The following is a 24,449-nucleotide window of genomic DNA, read 5'->3' on the forward strand; positions in this document are numbered from 1 at the left end:
TTATTTGGTAATTTTTTTATTATCTCTTGTATTTCTACTATTCCAAATGGCTCTGTTAATTTATTTTGTTCCTCTATTTGTAGTTTTGGTAGTTCAATTTTAGTTAGAAATTCATCTATTTTCCCTTCTTTCCCTTCGTTTTCAGTTCGGTATAATTGTTCATAGAATTCTCTAAAGTTTTCCTTAATTTCTTTTGGATTATATGTAATTTGTTTGTCTTTTTTCCTTGATACCAATACCATTTTTTTAGCTTGTTCTGTCTTAAACTGCCATGCTAGGATTTTGTGCGTTTTTTCACCTAGTTAATAATATTTCTGTTTTGTCTTCATTATATTTTTCTCCACCTTATATGTTTGTAGTGTTTCATATTTTATTTTTTTATCTGCCAATTCTCTTCTTTTAGTGATATCTTCCTTCATTCCTAATTCTTTTTCTATATTTACTATTTCCCTTTCTAACTGCTCTGTTTCCTGATTATAGTCCTTCTTCATCTTGGTTACATAACTTATTATTTGCCCGCTAATGAATGCGTTGCATAGTATAAACTTATCTTCCACTGATTCTGTATAATTTCAAAATACATTTAAATTTGTTTTTCAATAAATTCTCTAAAATCCTGCCTTTTAAGTAACATGGGGTTTAATCTCCGTCTATACATTCTTGGAGGGATGTCCTCTAACTTTACTGTCAATATTAAGGGTGAATGGTCCGATAGTATTCTAGCTTTATATTCTGTTTTTTTTACTCTATCTTGCATAAGAGCTGATAACAAAAATAGGTCTATTCTTGAGTATGTTTTATGTCTAGCCGAGTAATATGAATATTCCTTTTCTTTTTCTTTCTTTTTCAATCTTTTTATTATTATTATAATTTATAAACACATACAGTTCAAAGAGATATAAAAAATACATAGTAAGTAATGAATTAATACAGAGATATTAAACAATAATATTACAGAAGAAAAATATATCATATAAAAAAAATTTTAGATCAGTTTAGGATGTGAACTATCTCTAAAAAAAAGATATAATTAATAACAATATATGAAAAAAGAGAAAAAAAAACCCCAAAAAAGAAGAAAAAACAAATCTGAATTAAAAAATCTTTAAAAAAAACCTACAGATATAGCTAAACCACGCCGATCACTCCAATCTCATCTTACAGCCCAATTATCATACATAATCATAGAAAGAAAACAGAGCCAGATCAACTCACCACAAATGAAAATATTGAATAAATGGTCGCCAGGTTAACTCAAACTTAGAAGGGGATTCATAGACAGAGTTTCTAATTTTCTCTAAATTTAAACATAGTATAGTTTGGGTAAACCATTGGAAAACAGTGGGAGGATTAACCTCTTTCCAATTCAATAGTATAGATCTTCTAGCCATTAGTGTAAGAAAAGCAATCATACGATCCGCAGGAAGAGATAAATAAGTCAAATCTATCATAGGTAATCCAAAAATTGCAGTAATGGGATGTGGTTGTAAATCAATATTCAAAACAGTAGATATAATGGAAAAAAATTCCTTCCAATAATTCTGTAAAGAGGGACAGGACCAAAACATATGTGTAAGGGAAGCTATTTCCAATTGACATTTATCACATATAGGATCGATATGAGAATAAAAGCGGTGGAGTTTATCTTTAGACATATGAGCTCTATGAACAACTTTAAACTGTATTAGTGAATGTTTTACACATAGAGAAGAAGAGTTTACTAGTCGCAGAATTTTATTCCAATTTTCATTAGAAATATGAAGGTTGAGTTCTCTTTCCCAATCATTTTTAAACTTTTCAAAAGTCCCAGAATTTATTTTTGTAATTATATTATATAATTTAGATATCACACCTTTTGGAGGGAATTTTGAATATAGTATATCCTCTAAAACAGTCGTAGTCTCCCGATTGGGAAAAGAGGGTAAAGTCGAAACTAAGAAACTCCTAATCTGCAAATATCGAAAGAAATGAGATCGAGGTAAATCATATTTCATGGATAATTGTTCAAATGACATGAAAGAGTTATCCAAGAATAAATCCGAAAAGCATGTTATACCTTTAACTTTCCAGAGTAAATAAGCTTGATCAATTAGAGAGGGATGAAAAAGGAAATTTAGTACAATAGGAGTTTCCAAGATAAAATGAGTTAGGCCAAAAAATCTCCGGAATTGAAACCATATACGTAGTGTATGTTTAGCCATTGGATTATCAATTTGTTTATATAATTTAGTAAGAGTAAAAGGGAGAGCAGCTCCCAAAATAGAGCTAATTGAAAAATTTTGTATCGGTTTAATTTCTAAATTTACCCAATGGGGATTTAGAGATAATTCTGAATAATTCAACCAATACCTTAAGTAACTAATATTAATTGCCCAGTAATAAATTCTAAAGTTGGGTAATGCCAACCCTCCCTCTAGTTTAGATTTCTGTAAATATTTTTTCCCAAATCTAGGATTCTTGTTTTGCCAGATATATGAGGACAATTTAGAATCGACCTTATCAAAAAAAGATTTAGGAACAAAAATAGGTATAGCTTGGAATATATATAAAAATTTAGGTAAGATCATCATCTTAATAGCATTAATTCGGCCTATCATGGATAGGGATAATGGTGACCAATTGGTAAGTAAACTGCCGATCAGGTCCAATATTCCTTTTCCTTTGGGTGTTGTTTCCTCCATATATCCAAAAGTTGCATTTCTTCCATCGATTTAATTATAAATTTGTTACTTTGTTCTTTCTGTTAATTTTTTTTCCCAGTTTTGTCCATATTTGAATCCAAATTCAGGTTGAAATCCCCTCCTATTAATAAGTTCCCTTGCGTATCTGCTATCTTCAAAAAGATATCTTGCATAAACTTTTGATCTTCTTCGTTAGGTGAATATACATTGAGTAGATTCCAAAACTCCGAATATATCTGACATTTTATCGTTACATATCTCCCTGCTGGATCTATTATTTCCTCTTCTATTTTAAATGGCACATTTTTACTAATTAATATAGCTACTCCTCTTGCTTTTGAATTATACAATGCTGCTGTTACGTGTCCTACCCAATCTCTCTTTAATTTCTTATGCTCCAATTCAGTTAAATGTGTTTCTTGCACAAATGCTATATCAATTTTTTCTTTTTTCAGTAAATTTAGCAGTTTCTTCCTTTTAATTTGGTTATGTATTCCATTAATATTTAAAGTCATATAGTTCAACGTAGCCATTTTATACTTTGTTTATCTTCCCTTTCCGTTTCTCCATCATTACCTTTCCTTCTTATCCATTTCTGTTTTCTTGTTTTGAACCCTTTATAAGACAACATTCCTAAAACATCAAACATTTTCCTTATTCTCCTATTTAAAACTTCTTTAGCCCCAATCCCCCCTTCCCCTCCTGAGTTGTCCTTTATCCCTTGTCGGACAACCACATCTCCCCTCTCCATTTGGATTTGCGAATTCACTCGCAAGCGTCAGCTGATTTTGCAGTGACCGTAACACCCCTCCACCCAGCCCACCCCAGAAAAGAATTCACTTTTCATATGTGACAAAGGTCACTCTTTTAATTCCCTCCTTATTCCCTCTATTCCTTTTCCTTCCCTTATTAATTCTTGTCTATACTATCTATATTTTCCTCTAAATACGGATACATTCATGTATGCACATTATACATATACACACATATACCTCTTTACCCACATACATATAAATCGTGGTCATTTTTACTCTTATTACATGTCTTCATCTCTCTGTTTGTTTTGTAGTTGTTTTGCAAATTTCCTTGCTTCCTCTGGATCCGAGAATAGTTTTTTTTCCATAAGATTGTTTTCAATGTTTTGAACTCCTTCCCCTTCTTCAGGAGTTCAAAACTTATGTCTTTTTAGTTTGCAGTCTTTTGTACTCTCGTTACACGTCTTCATCTCTCAGTCTATTTTGTAATTGTTCTGCAAATTTTCGTGCTTCCTCTGGATCCGAGAATAGTCTGTTTTGTTGTCCTGGAATAAATATTTTCAATACCGCTGGATGCTTTAGTATAAATTTATACCCTTTCTTCCATAAAATCGCCTTTGCTGTATTGAACTCCTTTCTCCTCTTCAGGAGTTCAAAACTTATATCTGGATAAATGAAGATTTTTTGCCCTTTGTACTCCAGTGGCTTATTGTCCTCTCTTACTTTTTCCATTGTTTTCTCCAGTACCTTTTCTCTTGTAGTATATCTTAGGAATTTTACTAAAACAGATCTTGGCTTTTGTTGTGATTGTGGTTTAAAGGCCAATGCTCTATGTGCCCTTTCTATTTCCATTTCTTGCTGTAGTTCTGGACATCCTAGGATCCTAGGGATCCAATCTTTTATAAACTCTCTCATATTCTTGCCTTCTTCATCTTCCTTAAGGCCCACTATCTTTATGTTATTTCTTCTGTTATAATTTTCTGAGCTAACAGTTCTTGTGTCTCTTTAACTTTTTTATTAGATTCCTCTAATTTCTTTTTTAAGTCCTCTACCTCCATTTCTACTGCTGCTTCTCGTTCCTGCACCTTGTCCATTCTTTTTCCCATTTCTGATATGGTCATATCTATTTTATTCATTTTCTCTTCTGTATTGTTTATTCTTCTTCTTAAATCATTAAATTCTTGCCATTCTTTAAATGACTCCATGTATTCTTTAATAAGAGAAAGTATATCCTTTGTCTTGCCTTTCCCTTCTTCTTCTATTTCACTGTACTCTTCCTCTTCCTCTTCTTCTTCCTCTGGGTTGGCCATCTGTTGTTTTTTTGTTGCCCTTTTCTTCTCTTCTTTCTTGTTTTCATTGTCTTCTATGTTCTCCTCTTGCTGCAGGTGTTCTGCAGCTGTCGTTGCCGGCTGTGGAGATCGACTCCCCAGCTGGTCACCCCTCCCGTCGGTGTGTTTTTTTTCATGCGCATCGCGCATGCACGACTCCTCGCGCATGCGCGGTTGCGCACTTTTACTCGGCTCAGCGAGCCATTTTTGTAGTCCACTTTCTACCAACCTGAGGGAGCGGGTTTCTCTCTCCACCGCGGGCCTCTTCGAACAGGTAAGGCCTTTTCCTTCATCTTCCGTTGTCTTCTCTTCCTCTCTTCTTACCGTTTGTTTCGACTTTTCTTTTTTCATCGCCATCTTCTTTCCACCTTTATATTCACTTTACTTTGATTTTTATTTTTGTGCCTTTGTGTTTTGCTTTGTTTTTTTCTGACTTTTCTAGAGAGGGCTGGAGTTCACCGTCCGGCCACTACTCCATCACATGACTCCCCCGATATGTTTTCTTCTTGATGCCATTAGTGTGTTGTGTCCAGGAAATATCCTCTGAGATAGTGACTTACAAGAACTTAAATTTGCTCACCCTCTCCACTTCTGATCCCTCAGTGACCACTGGATTGTACACCTCTGGCTTTCCCTTCCTGAAGACAACAATCAGCTCCTTAGTTTTGGTGACATTGAGTGCAAGGTTGTTGTTGGTGCACCATTCAGCCAAATTTTCAATCTCCATCCTGTATGCAGACTCATCCCCTTTCTTTATACAAGCCACTACAGTGGTATTGTTGGCAAATCTTTAGATGGTGTTATTGTTGTAATGAGCTGTACAGTCGAAGGTGTAAATTGAGTATAGCAGGGGGCTAAGTATACAACCCTGTGGTGCTCCGGTACTGTGATTGTGAAGGAGATGTTCTTACTGATTGTGGTCTGGAGATGAGAAAATCCATGCTCCAATTATACAGTGGGGTATTGAGTCCCAGGTCTTAGAGTTTTCTGATCAATTCTGAGGGAATTATGGTGTTAAATGCCAAACTGAAGTTGATAAAGAGCATCCTGGTGTATGTATCTTTGCTGTCCAAGGGGTTTGTGTAGAATTGGTAAGGTGTATACAATTCTTGAAATGTATCACAATGACTTAGTCATGTAATATATCAAATCAGCTCAAATTGTGTCATTTATCAATTTCTTCAGAAAATTTGCAATATGTTGCCAAAAGCAGCACTTCGGCATGTGTCTCTTCTGGCTATGATTTGGCAAAGTACATTTAGTTTGCATGTATATCATGCAGAGCAAATCTTATTTTTGAATTTTCTGTGTCTGTGTTTCAATTCGGATCCATGTGAATTCTGAATAAAAGACAAAATGTAGAAAGCGTCAGTTCTCCGATTAATGTTAGATAAAATACAATTTTCAACGTGTAATTTTTTTTTCACTGGAAACATCAAATGGTGAAGCAACATGCAAGCAATAATCCCAGTATTTAGAACGGCCAGAAAAGTAGAAATGCTGTTGTCAGGCCTCTTGAGGAGTGAGCTATGAGCATAAAACATCTGAAATGGTCGACCTCTTACTGATCAAAATAAAGATAAGTGAAAGGGAAGCCTGAAATTAACTAAAGGGTATGGTGTTAAACAGAGGTCTACAGATGACTGATCACAGATTCCTTTTAGGTGGAAGTATGCGCGAGATGGCTGTGAAGATTTGAATGTAGTTCTATGAGTTTTCTCAATATTTTCTGGTTGTATCTGATGTGAATAATTGCAGCAGGTTAAAGATTAGCTCTATCCTGTTATTACCAAAGGATTGTGTTAATCAACTGGGTCACAGTTGAAGGGATTAAAAGCTTTTCACTCTGTATTTGGATCTCCCAACTTCACAGACAGGAAACTTGCAATCAGCTAAAACTTTTAAAAAATATTTTATTTATAATTTTTCCAAACTCAGACAGTTCCAATAATTCACTGCACAACAAACAATCACGTTCATCAGGTATATTTACATTTCTTCTACTGAGTCTGGTTTTATCCCCCCCAACTACAAAAACAACAAAAAAAGAAAAAAAAACAACATTAACCATTTAAATAAAGAAACTTAACCTACATGAAAAAGCAAAAACATCCATGTAACATGAAAAAAAAGAGGACCAATATCAAATTAATAAAGACAAAGCTCAACACCCATCCTCCTGGTCTCCTACATTCATTTCAACTTAGCCTGATTGGAATGGACCTCTACCCTCCCCTCCCCTGTCCACCCCTGAGAGAGGAAGGATGGGGGGGGGGCAGGTATGGTTGCCAGATTTTAAGAAAAGTTTTATTTTTTTCCTTAGATTATAAGTAACTTTATCCAAGGGAACATAGCTCTGCATTTCCATATTCCAATGCATAATGCCCAGATGACCATCTGACTTCCAGGTAACTGCTATTTACTTCTTGGCCACCACCAAAGCAATCAACCATATTGGATTTGAAGTGTGGACAGGTTCATTGAAAACCTTATGTCCATGATGTTTCCCAACTGGGTCCTGTGGAAACTCTTAGGATTTTCTCTAGGGCTTGGCCCAGCTCAACCCAAAAAGGGCCTCACCTTGGAGCATGACCAGGTTGAGTGCACAAAGGTTCCTGTCTCTATGCTGCATCTGAAACACTGATCTGAAATTTCTGGTTAGCTTTATTCAATTTCTGTGGTGAAGAAAGTTATACTGCACCAGTCAATATTGTGAGTTAATTATTGTGGTCATGCTATCAAGACACAGGTTCGACCAACACTTACACCTGACTCCCATCTCTGCCCTGACCTATGAAGCCCAGGTTTTTGGCCCTCTTCTTGGAACAGGGAATACATTGCAGAAAAAAAAAACTTTTTTTTGTGTTTCCTCTTAGCATTTAGTAGGGCCATGACTGATTAGGATAAATCTTCAAATAAACCGACCCCCCCCCCCCCCACCTATTGAAATCTATATTCGCTTGCACCATATTTGGTAATGCTCTGATGGACATTCCGTGTGTGGTTATCCGGAAACATTTCAAGCGGATTGGTGTTGGTTTTACTGAAACTCATGAACATAAATATCAACTTGAACTTGGTACGTGGAAGGGGAGGACTCACGTGATTGAGTAGTGGCCAGCAGGGGAATACCAGCCCTCTCCAGGAAAGAAGAAATAAAGTGAAGAAAATACAAAGTTCAAGAAATACAAAACATAACAAATAAAAGATTAAGTTGTAGAGAAAAGAAAGAAAATGGCACCCAAGAAGGAAAAAGTAAAAACTATGGGAAAAAAGAAGAAAAGACAATGGAAGAAAAAGGAGAAGTCCTTACCTGCATGAAGAAACTTCATGGAGAAGAGAGCCCATTTTCCAAGGCTGGTGATGACCCCGCAGAGTCGTGACCTCCCAACCGCTGGACTGCAATAATGGCTCTTTGAGCCAAACAAAATTGTATAGTACACTTTCTTTTTTTTTCCGAAAATGCTATTTTTTTATTCACAACCTTAGTGGTACAGCAGGGCCTTTCAGGTCGTGGTTAAGCTATGTTGTTCACAATCTCACATTAAAACAAACAAACAAAACTGTAGCATAATTAAGCAAACAATGTATGAACAATACAGATGATTGGACATTGTAAACCTGTCAACTACTCTGCAACTCTATTAATAGAGCCAACCACATTTTTCAATGCGTCTCCAGTAGGTAATTCACTGGAACTACGTGTCTTACAGGAAGATGAGTAATGAAAGCACAGCCAGTATAACTACAGAAATGTTGCACAATTTTATTTCTATCATTTTGTAGAAAGTCCACATGACACTCATCCAGCAACAAAAGAAATCTTTCCATGTTTTATACATCAAGATGACAGGGCTGAACGAAAAGTTAATTACTTTGGTCGATTGTTCTTCAGCAAGATATTACTAAACAAATATTGGTTTTTCATTTGCTGTTCCCAAAAGCCACTGGTGGTAGCTCCAACAAAGGTTGTCTGAAGAATCCAAATTCCATTGTATTGGAATGACAAATTCTGGAACTTTTATAAACTTCATTCCATGAACAACCAATTAAACAAAACAAAGCAAAAGTACCAACCACATTCTGAACTGGCTGATTCAAGGGTTCATGATTAACCAAAAAAATGCTAAATGAAATTTGTCTGACCAAGAAAGTACAAAACATTATAAGGCTGTTAAGTAACTATTAGTTTATGGTAAGCCAGTACAGTGCAGTTGTTGCTCAAGGCCACATAAACAGATTTCACTGCTGCTTGCACTCAGATGGTGGGCTTGGATCCTTCTTTGGATCATAATCCGGATCATTCTCTTCATCTGCTTCTTCCTCCCCTTCCTCATCATTTGCCACTTCATCTTCTTCATCATAATCATCATCGTCAATAGCTTCTCCAGTGAAGTACAACACTGCTCGCGGAACTACCCGCTCATGCAAAAAGTGACCGATTTAAAAGTCAGAGGCGAGTATTGCCTCGGAATCTTCATTCATTTCTCCATTCTCCAGAACTTCAGGAGGTGAAAAAAAAATTGAAGAATGAATCATTTGGTACAGTTTTTGTAACAGTTCGAACAGTTCCACGACCCTGATGTTTCTGCTTCTTTTTAAATAGTTTTCTTTGTTATGTTCTTTCCTTTCTTCCAGTCAATATGGCACCCAGTGCACTCCATAATTTCTGGCCCATCAAATGAAAAGGGGTCTGACTCATCAGGCTGTGATCTCATCATATGCATCTTTGTCACGACTTCATTTGTAAAATATTCAATTGATTCGAACTTAAATTCCAGAGTAAAATTCATTGGTTGTCCAGGATCTGAAAATTTAACCTTCAAGTCTTTTATATGCTTTAAACTAGGCTCATCATGTTCCTGTACCATGTCATTGAGCAAATCCACATTCTTAAAGACAGTTAACCAAAATTCTGGAATTCCCTTTGGTTTATCTTTTTCTTCATCCTTCTTTTCTTCCTCCACTTTCACCTTTTCTTTCATTTCATCTGATAATTCCTCCTCTTCATCTCCTTGCAATTTGCATTCCTCCTCTGTAGGCTCAAGGGTGGCATTGATAATATCACACCTCTGATCAAAAAGAGGTTGATAAAGAGCAGTATATTATCTTTGCAATTCGTGAACTTCTTCATAGAACTTGGCCTCTATATGAGCACACTTCACCTGAAGGTTCTTCAAAGCATTAACACACTTCTTCACAATTTTTGGCAAGCTTTCTATATAACCAGATGGGTTTCCTACAAGTCCATCAAGTTGCTCCTGTAATGCTGCCAAAATTCATGGATTCTGCATCATCTGAACTGTAAGCTGTCGAGCATTACTATCTTCAGATGCATCTTTTTCTACAATATCTTCAGCATCCTCCACATCTTCTTTCTGATAACTTTCAGTCTGCTCTTTGTTGTCAATATCTGCCATCTTCAAAAATAATACCAGATGCCTGGCTCCTGCAGCATGAGCTGCTTTCAAATGGTGCAAAAGCTGCAGTGCATTTACTAAGGAAAAGGAGAACTCCGATGGGAGGGGGTCTCACCTGAGGAGAGGGCAACCACAGCGTGACCAGCTGAGGGATGGCGGACATCAGGGGTCTCAGCTGGAAGAAGAGGAAAGTGACAGCAAAGGTAGTGAAAGGAAAGAAGAGCAGCAGCAGGAGGCTCAACAGATGAGTAGCCCAGAAGAAGAGGACCAACAGCAAGAGGCAAAGCAAGAAGAAGCCCAGCAAAGTGAGGCAAGCAACTCATCAGGAAAGTCAGAAGAGACACAGATAGGAGAAAGAGAAGAGGAAGACACAAACACAGGTGCAGACACAGAAGAAGAGGAAGAAGATTACCAAGATCTGCAGAGAGAAATAGAAGGTAAAATAGATGGACAGAATATAGATTAAAAAAAATTTCAAGAACAAATGAGAGCCTTAAAAGAATGGTTGACATTATAATTTAGTGAAATTAAAAGTACAGAAGAAAAAGTGAGTAGAATAGAGCTGGTCATAACAGAAATAGGGAAAATATTAGAAAATGTGGAAGAATGAGAAACAGCTGTAGAAATTGGAAGAAAGTGACAAAAAAGTTAAAGACTCATCAGAGTTGTAAGCTCAGAAAATTGATATGATGGAAAATTATAGTAGACAAGAAACAATTTAAAGATAGTGGGCATAAAGGAAAATATAGAAAGCACAGATATGAAATAATTTATAAAAGAATGGATCCCAAAAGTCCTGGGAATGACAGAAATACAGGAAGGAATGGAAATAGAAAGGGCACACAGAACACTAGCCCAGAAACCACAAACACAACAAAAACCAAGATCCGTTTCAGTAAAATTTTTGAGATATACAACAAGAGAAAATATACTGGAGCAGGGAAGGAATAAAATTAGAGAAGACAAAAAACCATTGGAATACAGGGTCAAAAAATAGTTTTTTACCCAGACATAAGTTTTGAACTCCTAAAGAAGAGGAAGGAGTTTAATACAGCAAAATCGATCCTATGGAAAAAAAAGTTTATAAATTTATGTTAAGATATCCAACTGTGCAATATTTATCCCTGGGGAGCAAAACAGACTGTTCTCAGATCCAGAGGAAGCACGAGAATTTGCAGAACGCCTGCAGGACAGAAGGAGAGATTAAGAGATGTAACAAGAATGAAGAATGGCAATAAAATGCATATAAAGATGTAAAAGTAATGTATATGTAAGAACTAAAGAAGGGAAAGAAAAGGGAAGAAAGGAAATAAGGGGTGGGGAACAGGGTGAGCTTTGTTATATGTGAAGAAAAAAGTATTTTCTGGAGGGGGTTAGGTGGGAGAGAATGAAATCAGTTGATGCTTGCGAGCGGGTTCACGATCCAAATGGAGAGGGGAGTTGTGGTTGCCTGGCAAGGGATAAGGGGCAACTCAGAGACTAAGGGAATATTAGATGTGGGAGTTGTTGAAGTATTTTATATTTTAAATATGTTATACATTGAGTTCAAAAAGGGAAAACTGAGAGATGAAAATGGGGAAAAGTGAAGAAATGGAAATGAGGTGTAAACAGGATATGAGATGGCCATGTTGAACTATATGACTATAAATATTAATGGATTACATAACCAAATTAAATAAAAGAGGCTATTAAATTTCCTAAAAGAAAAAAAAATAGACATAGCATTTGTGCAGGAAATGCATCTAATTGAAGCAGAACATAATAAATTAAAGAGAGACTGAGTAGGACACAGAAGCAGTATCATATAATTCAAAAGCTGGAGGTGTAGCTACATTAATTAATAAAAAAGTACCAATCAAAATAGAGGAGGAAATAATAGATCCAGCAGGGAGATATGTAATGATAAAGTGTCAGATATATTCAGAGTTTTGGAATTTGAACTTGGTACGTGGACAAAGAGAACCAGAAATGCATCGCGGTGCAATAATCATGTGATAGACCACATCAGGGTCATACTGCCTCAAATTTCCGATGAAATCTGATTTTTTTCAACCCAAGTTACTCTCGTTTGCGATATGTTGTTCAAAGCAGTAATTCGGTACATGTCTCTTTTGGTTGTGATTTGGCAAGGTACGATCAATTTAGCAGCCACTTTGACGGCGTCAATCCGATTGCACCATATTCTACGTTCGAATGCGATTCCCATTCTCTTGCCCTTGATCCTTCGAGGTTTTGTACTCGGCGTCTCTTGGTCCGGTGTGTGCATTTGTTTTTATCGTCCTTACTTTTTCCCAGCAGCCAAAGCAACTTCGAACAAGGTGGAACAATTCGATCGGGTTGTGAAAGTTTCCAAAGGTGGAAATGTAACGATGTACTGCAAGTATAAACTATTACAAGATATTGCTGACGTTTCCTGGTGGAAAGAGGGTGAGAAAACATTCATAGAGCCAGACAGCAAAACTCAATTTCGGGAAAACAGGGCTATGAGTACATTTACGCTCCTGAACGCTAGTGTCGCAGATATCGGGATGTATTATTGTCAAGTGAAGCATCGGCAACAAATAATCGGAAATGGAAGCGGCTCCCAGCTTATTGTGTTGAGTGAGTGTATTTTTGTTACTCTGAGTAGGAGAATTTTGTGTTTTGGTGACATCGGTAAATTTCCCGGGTCGTTTTGATTTAAAATGTGATAATTGGGTTAATAGGGTGTGAACGTATTCGTCTCATCCTTCAATAAATACTTCAGAGGTGGAATCCCGAAATAAAATAGAACACCCAGAGTTTATTCCTCACCTTATTTTGTGCTTCATATGGACGTGACCCCGTTCATTTCCACGCCATCCCGATTGTTTTGGCGTCCGCTTCTCAAATTCCCAATGCAATGTTTCCTATCGCAAATTTCAGACACTTGCAAAACAAACTCCCAATTTTGAGATGGAGATTTTTTTTTCGGGAGAGCTGAATAATATTAGGGGATAGGGGATGGAAAATATCATCAAAAACATTCATATTTGCATTCTTCTCTCTGTCTCAGCTCCCCCAACTCCCCTGAACATTGTTCCTGTTGAAACGACTTCACCGCATTCTCGGAAACTCGTGTGTAAAACGGCTCCATTTTATCCGGAGGAATTAGAAATCATCTGGCGAAGAAATAACATGGACATTCGGACCGGAGTAGAAACTGAGACACGGACGACTGCGGAAGGATTTTATGAGGCTTCGAGTGTTTTGGAAGATTCGCAGCTTGCTCTGGGCAAAGCTGTTTACACCTGCCTCGTGTCACATGAGGCTCTTACAATGTCTGCCAGCTTCACCTACATTATCGAGCAAGGTAAGGAGGGAAGCTCCAGCCCAGATGAGAAATTCTTCGACCACCGCAGTCTAGTCGCGCACGAGGGCAAGAAAGGTGAATTGTTTTCATTCACCATAAAAAGTTTTGTTTTCAAAAGCTAAAACGTCATTTCCAGTCTGAACTAACATATTCTGCCTGCGACCTCGCAAACATTATTGCATATTTCAAAGCCATTAAAATGCAAACAAGCACCAATAGGAAATATAGCCAATGCTTAGGCCGATGGACGGACGTTAAGACGTTCAGGTGGACGTTAAGACCTTTTCCCAGGAGAAAAGCTAAAGCAGAAATTGGATTTATATGCGAAATTTAGCTTTGATGCGGGTAGAACGGGGGGAAACAGCGGAGAAAGCATCGGAATAAGCAAGTTAAGAAATGGCAAGAACTTAGAAACGGTTCCCGAAACATGATCGCGTGAGAGAAAGGCATAGCTGGGTAACATCCAATCACCAAGCCCCTTGTGGCGTTTGTGTCCAAGGTACAAATCCATTGCTGTTTAATTTTCGCAGCATGGGATTTACTCCTTCATCATCAATCACTCTGTCAAATGGTGCTTCAGCAAACACTATAACCTTTCATTCAAATCCAACCCATATAAGGGTCTTGAATCCCGTGCAGTCCAATCTCATAACATTCTCCACTCCTTATATCGTCGCAAAGTAATCGCTTTGAAGCGTTCAATTTGCTGTTAGTCCTTATGTTTCTCTTAGGCGACCGAGCAAATGATTTGCCAGTGGACCGTAATGTAAAGAATTTTTTTTACGGCAGAAGAATTAGAAAGAAACCATTTGTGACCATTAAATTAAGTGCAGAGGATTTCTACCTGCTGTACCAACTCCAAGATCTCTCTGCAGATCCATATCATTCACTGGGTGTATTCTACCCACATTATATCGGTCAAAATGCAACACCTTTCCTTTCTCTGTATTTAATCCCATCAAATATTCGTCTCCCCATCTGCCCAACCGATCAATATCATGCTGCAATCCTGTCCCAATCTTTGGGAATCGTCCTCACTGTCTACAATACCGGACACTTCCGTGTCATCGACGAACATTTTGGAGCCGTAATTGACAGTTCTTTGAAGGCAGGGAAAAAAGGTAAAATCTCTTTCAAAGTTCAGAGTAATGTCTCTAAAATACATGGTATTAATGTAATGAATGGAAAGTAAAAATGCTAAACACAACCAATATTAAGCATATTTCTTAGAGTTGCAGATTCATGCAGCACAGAATTAGCCCTTCGGCCCATCTCATCCATACCGAATAAATTTGTATTCTGGGCCGGTTCCACGTGCCTGCATTTAGTCCACACAACTTTCCAATCTAATCATCTGTGCAAATATCCTTGGAATTTGGAAATTGTGCTCGCTTCTATAGCTTCCTCTGCCAGCTCGATTAAAAAACGGACTGTCCTCTGAGAGAAGAGGTTTCTACTCAAGTCCCTCTCAAATCCCTCCTGATTCACCTTGGACCTATACTCTCTAGTTCTACAATCCTCAACACTGGAGACAATAAACAATGAGCGTTCACTCTATGCATGCCTCACATGATTTCAATAAATTGGCAAAATAATCTAATAGCCAATCCTCTTTATAGCGTAATACTGACTGTGTCTTGAGCACAAACAGAAATACGTTCCTCAATGTGTAACGTAAATATGTCCTACATTCCTTCCCGAGTCTCTATTATTCTCTATCCATCTCTTTTTTCCCTCATCTTCCTACCTGCTTCGCTTCCCTCACCATTTAGAGCAGTGGTTCTCAACCTTTTTCTTTCCACTCACATACCATTGGTATCACATGAATCCTCTAAGACACCCTCCCGTTTCAGTAGGTAGCCGAGCAATGCAAGAAGGAAAGCATTTAAAGCAAGTTCCAACCCGGATGAGCAATTTAGGAGCGATGAATATGAATTATATATCTCGCTGTTGAATTCATCTGTTCCCCGTTACATTGCAAACATCCCAAGTCAATTCACAAAAACTTTTAAAATGCAAACAAGCACCAATAAGGAAATATGACACAAGGAAATATGAGGGCAGATGGCCGGCTGCTTCGGCCATGAGGTAAACTTAAAAGATTTTTTGCATAACTGTATGTGGAGGTATGATGGCCAGATTCTAGGGTGACATTGACCAAGAATTTATTTTCGGGCGGAAAGCTGAGGCACGGGTGGATATAAGTTTATGGCCAGTAGAACAGGGATGGCCAGCCAAGAATGCAACGAAACAAGCATGTTTATCGAAGGCAATGATCTGAAATAAGGGTGTCTAAACAAGCGAAGTGCGAGAAAGGCACAGTCCGGCATTGCCACCGCGCTAGGTAGCACAAACATCGGCCCTTCTGCCCAACGCGTCCTTACCGAACAAGATGCCCTTCCTGAACTAGTGGCATTTGTCTGTATTTAGCTCTTACGCCTCTAAACCTTTTCTATCCATGTATCTTTCAAAATATTTTTTAGCTTTTTAATTTTTCCTGCTTCTGTTACCACCTCTGATGGAAATGCCACATACAACATATCCTCCACCATCTGAGTGCCCTTCAGGGTTATTTTACTTCTTTCCATTCTCATCTTTAATTCGTGCGTTCTTGTTTTGGCCTCCGCGAGCTCAAGGAAAATTCTGTGACAACCCATTTTATCTATGCCGTCATGATTTATAGAGGTCATCTCTCAGTCTCCTCCGTTCCAGGGAGAAAATGTCGCGCCCTATGAAGTATATCGTCCTAACTCAAGCTTTACAGCCCCCCCCCCCCTACATTCACATCTGTTCTGCTCCCTTTCCAGCTTCGTGTACTTCAGAATTCGTTGCAACTCTCTTTGATACCTCTGTGCCCACCAAAACAACTCTTGCTGCTTTCCTGCCACATGAAAATTGTTTCCTCGGTACCTATTACTCTACCACAGGATAATCTCTAAATAATGCCCACTAGATTAAGGTCCAATGTGTATATGTACGTCGGAGAGCAAAGATCTTGGACCTAATGCCGAATCGCCAGCAATTCCTTTCTATAAACCTTTCCATTCCAGATGACCATTGCTCCCGCTTTCCTTCATTCAGTTCGCCCTCATCCTTTGGGCAGGTTCACGTGAGAAAGCAAAAGGAAATGGGGGTTGTCAAAATTATGCCTTTTAATGTGAAGTGATTTGGGGTGCCTTATTGTCTTATATGCACAAAGCAAATAACATGTTTCTCTTGTTAACAAATTAGAATCTGTTGGGGCAAGTACTGAATATCCGCTCCAGAACAGAGAACATCTTGACCTTTTCAAGCTAATGTCAAGCTGCTTGGTGCAGCATCGTAAACAGATAACGAGACTCCTCTTAATCTGAATAGACCATCTTATGTGCAAAGCACTAATGCGATTTGTTTGTTCTGTAGATTCTGTCATTAAATTATAATTCGTGATTTGTAGTGTTCCTTGTAATTTATGTACCATAAGGAATGAAAAATATATGTTCAGTCTTCTTGACTCCCAATACATGAATATGTATCTATGTGTCATGGTTTCTTGTTTTTTCATTTGGTTCAGAGAGCTCAGGTGGAAAATATGTTCTTGGATGTGCATTGAGCGGATCCGCAATTGTGATTCTGGTTATATTTTTGAACACATATGGATTAAAAACAGATTGTGGTAAGAATACTGTAGAATTTACCATTCCTTCATTCTGTTTTAGATAAGAGAAAAATGACATCCTCTCAACCTGCAAAACACCATGACAATAGCGTAATTGACAATACCAAATTTTTAAATGGATCTTAAAATACAATTCTTTAAATTTTCCGGACAGCTGCCTGGTTTCAAAATGAATCTTTCAAAGTTTATGTCCGTTTAAGATACGGTGTCAAAAAGTTTAGACTAGAAGCGTTAAAGCAAGCTCCAGTGCAGATGTGAAATTTAAGTGGATTGCTGACATACTCGAGGATGAAAATTATGAATTGTATTTATTCATAGTGAAAAGTCAACGTGCGAGCAGATCAAAAGTGAATACATCATTTCCAATCGAACTTCTGCATAGAAGGTCCGCTGAAGATTAATTGTCACTTGCCGACTATGCAAGTCTATAAAATGGAGTCTTTCCAATATCTCTCATTTCTCAACTCTCGCCATGTACGTTAGCTTTCTTCAAGTTTTCATCCAGATCCTTCTATAATATCCCCAGCCTACTAGACCCTTCTCCTTATCTATAATTCTACTGTTTGCATATCTCCTTTCTCCAGGAGTGGGGCCATCCCAGTTACGGCCCAGCCAACCATTCCGCCTAGTTATGCTTATATTTGATGTGGAGAGAGAAATAGTGAGACAACTTTGTTAATTCCGGTATCGGTCGATAAGCATCACAAGGTTCCTACTTCCTCCAAGTAATTCTGTATTCTTCAACTCATTATCCATTATGTGTCCTCTTCAAATATTGTCTTCACCCTTGTTAATTTTACATACCGGAAGAACATTCTACTTTCCATGTGGTTTTACTCCAACAACAAGGACATGGTGCCCAATGCCACCATGTAATATTTGCTTAATATATTCCATAATTAACCAACAATCTGAGTTTTTTTTTTCAAACTGTAAAATGCTATATTTCGCCGACTCCCAATCCTTGTATTGTAATTGCATGGGGCTTTGTTGAGGTCACTCTGACGAGAATACAGTTTTGTCCTTAATACACAGGGAAGGATATCCTTTGTCTGAAGCTGAAGTGTCCATTCAAGAGATTGATTCCTAGACGAATAGTATCAGGCGTTGAATGGGGTGAGAATAATGGCATCGGTGTGAAGTTCAAAATGATTTCACTGAAATGGTTACATTGTAAGAGGGATTCCCCAGGCAATAAAGGGCGTGACACTTTCCTCCAGCCGGGATAACGGTCTGGCTTCCAAGATGCAAATGAACAAATCTTCTTCTCTGAGAGATTTATGACTCTTTGTTTACCTCAGAATACTGTGGACGAAAAGTCACTGAGAATATTCCAGGCTGCAATTGTTAAATTGAGAATCAAGCGATCTTAACGCCAAACGGGATAGTGGGTGACACCGTATTCTCGAGAAATGCCTTTAGGTTACAAAATGACAAAATCTTAGTTATATCGAAGTTATTTCATTCTTCCATATACTGTTTCGGGTCAATATGTTTTAGATTTCGTTCTGTTCATCCATTTTCTGCACACGATGTCTTCAGCTGTCAATACTCTTCATTCTCGATGTCCCTCTGCAACCCCATCTATTGCATTACCTGTCTCTAAAATGTTCAATTTCCTATTATACGCATCAATACCTTTATATGCAATGTCGAGGGATTTATTGCTATGTTAGACACAACATAAAATACCGGTTCTTCCACGCAGCTGCTTGAACCTAGGACAGGTGCTCACTGAACACGGAAGTCGTTTTGATCAGCTGATATGAATGCCCGGCTCAGCAAAATAAAAAGCAAACAACTCCTCTTAATCGGAATAAACAATTCCTATGTGCCCAATGCCACCATGTAATGTTTGCTTAATATATTCCATAATTAACCAATAATCGGAGAATTTTTCAAACTGTAAAATACTATATTTCGCCGACTCCCAATCCTTGTATGTTTCACAATTTCTTATTTTTCTCCTGATCCAGAAAGCAATTATAAAAGACTAACTATCATGCGTACAGCCGGTGGATTGGCCATTTTACTTCTGGTTATAATTTTGACAAGATTCGCATTAAAGGCATAACATGGTAAGAACTTTATATGGTTCCCATAATTATGTTGATAGAAAAGAGGTCTGTGCACTCACTAAGAATGGATTAGAACTCGCCAAGTTTGATTTGACTGACTGTCGACAATACCAATGTAAATCATGCCTCAAAATACAATTATTCCTTTTTCCCATTTGAATTATTCGCTGCACTAATAATTTTTGAGCATCTTCTTATTCAAGAATGATGCACTCGTGATAAAGAGGGCGGACATTGAGCCTCGAGAAACCAAGCCTTCGTTTTCTCCTTAGAGGGATCCCTGAGCCGGCTGTCAATTGAGATGTGTCGGGAGGTTCAGGCGAGTTTGGTACGGCATGGGTAGATTAGGTCTAATACGTCGAAATGGCACGTTGCGATATTAGTATTCTAAATATTCAGTACCAAAGTGTGCATTTTTTAGTTTACCTAGTCTATGAACTAGATTTTTTTTTAATGGCAGTGCTGCCGGAGTTGCAGCAACCCTGCGGACGCTGTCGACCCAGCGCTGCTCTGCAGGGTCCAACCGCCCGGTATAGAAGCTTTAAATGACCTTCTAAAGGAGCCCACGGTGTTGTTATTTCCAATCAAGCAAATGCAGCGTCTGAGCCCTGGATGGCGGCGCCTATGCTCGGCAGCGGCCACAAGGGGTTACAGACACCGGGAGAGCAGCGGGCGGGTGCAGTTCACCAGAAATGGGGAGAACACCCCTTCCCCTTCTCCCCTTCAAGAATGAGAGGAGGAGACAACTCTGTAGGACCGATCAGCGGTTGAAGGATCTGCAGGACGGTGACTGTGGCAGCAGGCAAGTGAGGGGCTCAGAGGCCCACGCAGGCTGCAGGTGGTCAGCGACGCGGTCGAAAGACTCACGGAACTAGAATTCGAGGGTGGGGGGGGGAGGGCTCAGGTGCTCAGATCTGTAGCTGGGATTGCCAATGGATCTGTGCGGATGGAGTCTCTGAATGGACTTGTTTTCTACTTTCTTACTCTTACTGTACTTGTACTGGGCGCCACACAATACGAATGGCACCTGTCTATCTTGCGGGAGCAGGAGGAAATTTGATGTAATATAAGATTTTTTTGTATTATTAGATGACAGTAAAATCGACTTGAAATCTTGAAATTATAGAGCTGCTGGCTCTCAGTTGGTCACCGGCTCCAAATTCTCCAAATGCATATTCTCCAAATGCTCTTCATTTTACCCCATCTCAAAGACATGCAGATTTGAGGGTTGTAAAATATACTTAATGTTCACGGAAGTGTTAAAATTTGGGGGAACATAGAGGTAACTGGCAATCAATGTTCCCTCTAATCAATCTTATGTTGTACAATTTTTTTCCCCTGTGACATGTGTTATGTAGGGCTCACGCTCATCCCGCTCTGTGATGATATGTATATACTGTGGTTGGCCCGCCCACTGATGACTCGACCACCCCTTGTAACCCCTTCCCCTATGACCTGGCCATAAAGGTCGACCTCCCAGCCCCCTTCCATTCATTCCAGCAAATTGAGTTGGGCCAGCTGAAATCTAATGTGTATTAAAGCCGATCGTTCCTCACTCAATCTTTAGAGTTATTGATAAAGCGGATCGCACTCCTTCCCAGCAGTTTCACAAGCATCTTTTATCTGCATTCCAATTCTGACTAAGAGACTTTAACTTTAAACATTAACTCTCTTCCAATGGATGTGATCTGAGCTGCTGAATTTTTCCAGCATTTCTAATTTTATTCTGTATTTCTGGCATCTTTTTTTAAGTACTTTGGAATGAATTTCACATTCCTTTCGATTCTACCACAAGGTCAGGTACCCAGGTGTTCCTGTCCATTTTGCAGTATTTTTCCCTTGGTGGTTCTCAGACCGCTTCTCATGTGGAAAAGAGCGCATCTAAACAATATTGGTCGTCTCCGTATAGAAGGAATATGATAACTCTAGAGATGGTGCCGAGGAGATTCACCAAGATGTGTCCTAGGCTGAAACATTTCAGTTATGGGGACAGAGTGGGTGCGCTGCCTTGGTTTTCACTGGAGTAGAGTCGGCGTATAAGAAATGATTATGGACATAGATGGGGTAGATATGACTAATCCTCTCCCACGGATCCGTTCACAGAGGCACAGTTTAAGATAAAGTGTAAGAGGCTTAAGGCTATATCAGAATGCTTTCTTTTCACTCAGTGGGTGATTCACGTTTGGTCTGCTCTGCTTGGAGTGGGGTGGGGACATGAAGTAAGAAGGAAAGAGAAAGGGGGAACTCTTACAGAGCTTCAGATGTGTCAAGATAAATGCTTGAATTTCAATAGCATAGATAAGTATGGATCAAGTGCTGGTAAATGAAATGAGGATGGGATGGCAGAAAGGCCTCTTTCTATAACATTATAATTCTTGCAAGGATCGACAACGAGATGGACAACAGACTCTCCAAGGCAAATAGCACCTTTGGAAGACTACACAAAAGAGTCTGGAAAAACAACCAACTGAAAAACCTCACAAAGATTAGCGTATACAGAGCCGTTGTCATACCCACACTCCTGTTTGGCTCCGAATCATGGGTCCTCTACCGGCATCACCTGCGGCTCCTAGAACGCTTCCACCAGCATTGTCTCTGCTCCATCCTCAAAATTAATTGGAGCGACTTCATCCCTAACATCGAAGTACTCGAGATGGCAGAGGCCGACAGCATCGAGTCTACGCTGCTGAAGATCCAGCTGCGCTGGGTGGGTCACATCTCCAAAATGGAGGACCATCGCCTTCCCAAGATCGTGTTATATGGCGAGCTCTCCACTGGCCACCGTGACAGAGGTGCACCAAAGAAGAGGTACAAGGACTGCCTAAAGAAATCTCTTGGTGCCTGCCACATTGACCACCGCCAATGGGCTGATATCGCCTCAAACCGTGCATCTTGGCGCCTCACAGTTCGGCGGGCAGCAACCTCCTTTGAAGAAGACCGCAGAGCCCACCTCACTGACAAAAGACAAAGGAGGAAAAACCCAACACCCAACCCCAACCAACCAATTTTCCCCTGCAACCGCTGCAACCGTGTCTGCCTGTCCCGCATCTGACTTGTCAGCCACAATCGAGCCTGCAGCTGACGTGGACTTTTGCCCCCTCCATAAATCTTCGTCCGCGAAGCCAAGCCAAAGAAAGAAAGATAATTCTGTTGAGATCATGGGTCAAGTCAACATAGGAACTAATATTCGGCATGTTTCCTTTGAGTTGCTTGAGGTTGTAACTAAGAAAGTAGATCAGGACAAACGTTGAAGGTTTCTGATAGGGCAACAAGCAAAAAATTATCAAACACAAATAGAGAACATTGCAAGATTGATAATAAACTGGTGTGAATTCAGAACTGGTTAATAAACAGTCAGCAAAGATTGTAAAAAGCAGATCATTTTCAGGTTTCGCCACTGTAGTTTCTGTGATATTACAGCAGGGGTGGCCAAACTGCCGCTGACGGGCCAACTGTGCACGGTTGCCCGTTTTAAGTGGCCGGTTACCACAGGCTACCGTTGTTTCAACACTAGATGTGGCTGCTCCTTTGAACAACTACGAGACCGACGTATGCAATGTTGCCCATCGATGAAAACGATGAAAAATCCTCTTTATTTTTTTTTAAAAAGCACATTCGCCTCAGTTAATTAAACAAGGTGGAACTGAAAAGATTGAAAATTGAAAATAGCAAGGGAGCGTTGAAACTTTCCGACAGGTTGGGAAAATTAATACTTTTTCACGGAAGTTAAGGGAAGTGTGTTTGTTTGATTTGCAAGACGTCTGTTAATTTTAATAGAGTTTAACTTTAATAGAGTTTAACTTTAAACTTGAGATTTACACATTGTATCATAATCATTAGGGTGGACACTTGGGCCATGGACTATATTCACTGAAAACTACCGGACTTATTATTTATTATTTGTCCCACAGTCAAAAAGGTCTGGCCACCCCTGCCTAATAGGGATAATTGCAAGTTCACAATCGATAAGGACGAGGGAATCCAAGAGAAAATACTTCCGTGGAAAGTGTGTAATCATTAATTTAAACTGGAAAAAGTAGAAACTTCTCATTTACAGATTGGCGCAACCTTAAAATACAGAGGAAATGGAAGTTGTTACTGTTCAAAGGGACCTATGTGTTTCTGTTTCTCAAATCTCCTAGCACACGGGAAGGGGGCACTTTTGGCATTTCACAAAGCAACCCCTTTGTCCGAGAATTTTCCATGTTATTTATTTTCCCAACATTTTAATCGGATCTCCCCAGATTCTACAAGCCATCTGCACACTGGGACAATATTCAGAGGCCGATTAAACTGCCAATGCAGCTTTGGGATGAGAAGGAAGCCGGAGCTTCCGGGGGGAGATCCACCAAATCACAGCAGAACCCCAGAGTGCTCTTCTAGTCAGGACTGCCAGTCCCTAATTACCTTGGAGAGACCACTACCTTAAACCGGTGCAATCGGTCTGGTGCAGGAATTTCTAAGATATGGTGCTGAGTATACATCTTAAATTCTTGCGGACAGCCACATTCACTAAATCTTACTAATCCCAACCCTATAAATATGCACGATTCAAATCAAGTACTCAGTCTGCTACTGGCATGTATTGGGAGAGGGCAACTTCACAATTCAACCAGTTCTTAGGAGATGTCCCCTCACAAAATGTGCAGTAGCCTCTCATCAAGTTTCTGCAGATGTTGCCAAAACATTCTCACGGTTCAATATAATACATACAATTTCATATTATAAATGTCCCGACTCAACCGTTTCTTTCAAGGTTTCCACGTGTCCGTGTGAATTACGTTCAGTGTCTGATTAAATGTCACAATGCGCCATTCGCCGCCCAAGTTATCTCATCTCAATCAGCCGAGTCTTCTGCAGAAAGTCTCCCTTCTTCCAAACATTAAACTGGTGACGAGTCCATTATATCATATTTCCAGGGTTTAGATTTGCGGTGCTGGTCATGGTCCCAGGAGAAAATATAACACCGAGCATAACCTCAGGGTCAAGTCTATTCAACCAGACCCTTCTGTGAGGTTTAATTATCCCTGATAAATAACAGTGAGATTTGCATTCATCACGCGTTTGTGGACCAGTAAGCATCAAATGTTGACATCTACAGGCTCCAAAAAGGCATCAGGAATAACCCACTTGGCGCTTCACCAACAGTGATTTTTGTAGTTCAGCCCCCATTCCTCAACTGAACTGAGATTATGAGC

At 39.2% G+C, this 24,449-nt stretch overlaps 1 pseudogene and 1 gene segment (V, D, J or C); one reads left to right on the plus strand and one right to left on the minus strand.

Moving 5' to 3' along the window:
- Positions 1-8,914: 8,914 nt before the first annotated feature.
- LOC138743948 (nucleosome assembly protein 1-like 1 pseudogene) lies at positions 8,915-10,184 on the minus strand (annotated as a pseudogene).
- Positions 10,185-12,179: 1,995 nt separating this feature from the next.
- LOC138743833 (tyrosine-protein phosphatase non-receptor type substrate 1-like) lies at positions 12,180-17,431 on the plus strand. The segment is given in 5 exon segments: positions 12,180-12,314; positions 12,483-12,785; positions 13,219-13,515; positions 17,078-17,170; positions 17,328-17,431. Coding segments are annotated over 5 exon segments (852 nt in total).
- Positions 17,432-24,449: the final 7,018 nt, after the last annotated feature.

Source organism: Narcine bancroftii, chromosome 10 (genome assembly GCF_036971445.1).
Source record: "Narcine bancroftii isolate sNarBan1 chromosome 10, sNarBan1.hap1, whole genome shotgun sequence".
NCBI lineage: Eukaryota > Metazoa > Chordata > Chondrichthyes > Torpediniformes > Narcinidae > Narcine > Narcine bancroftii.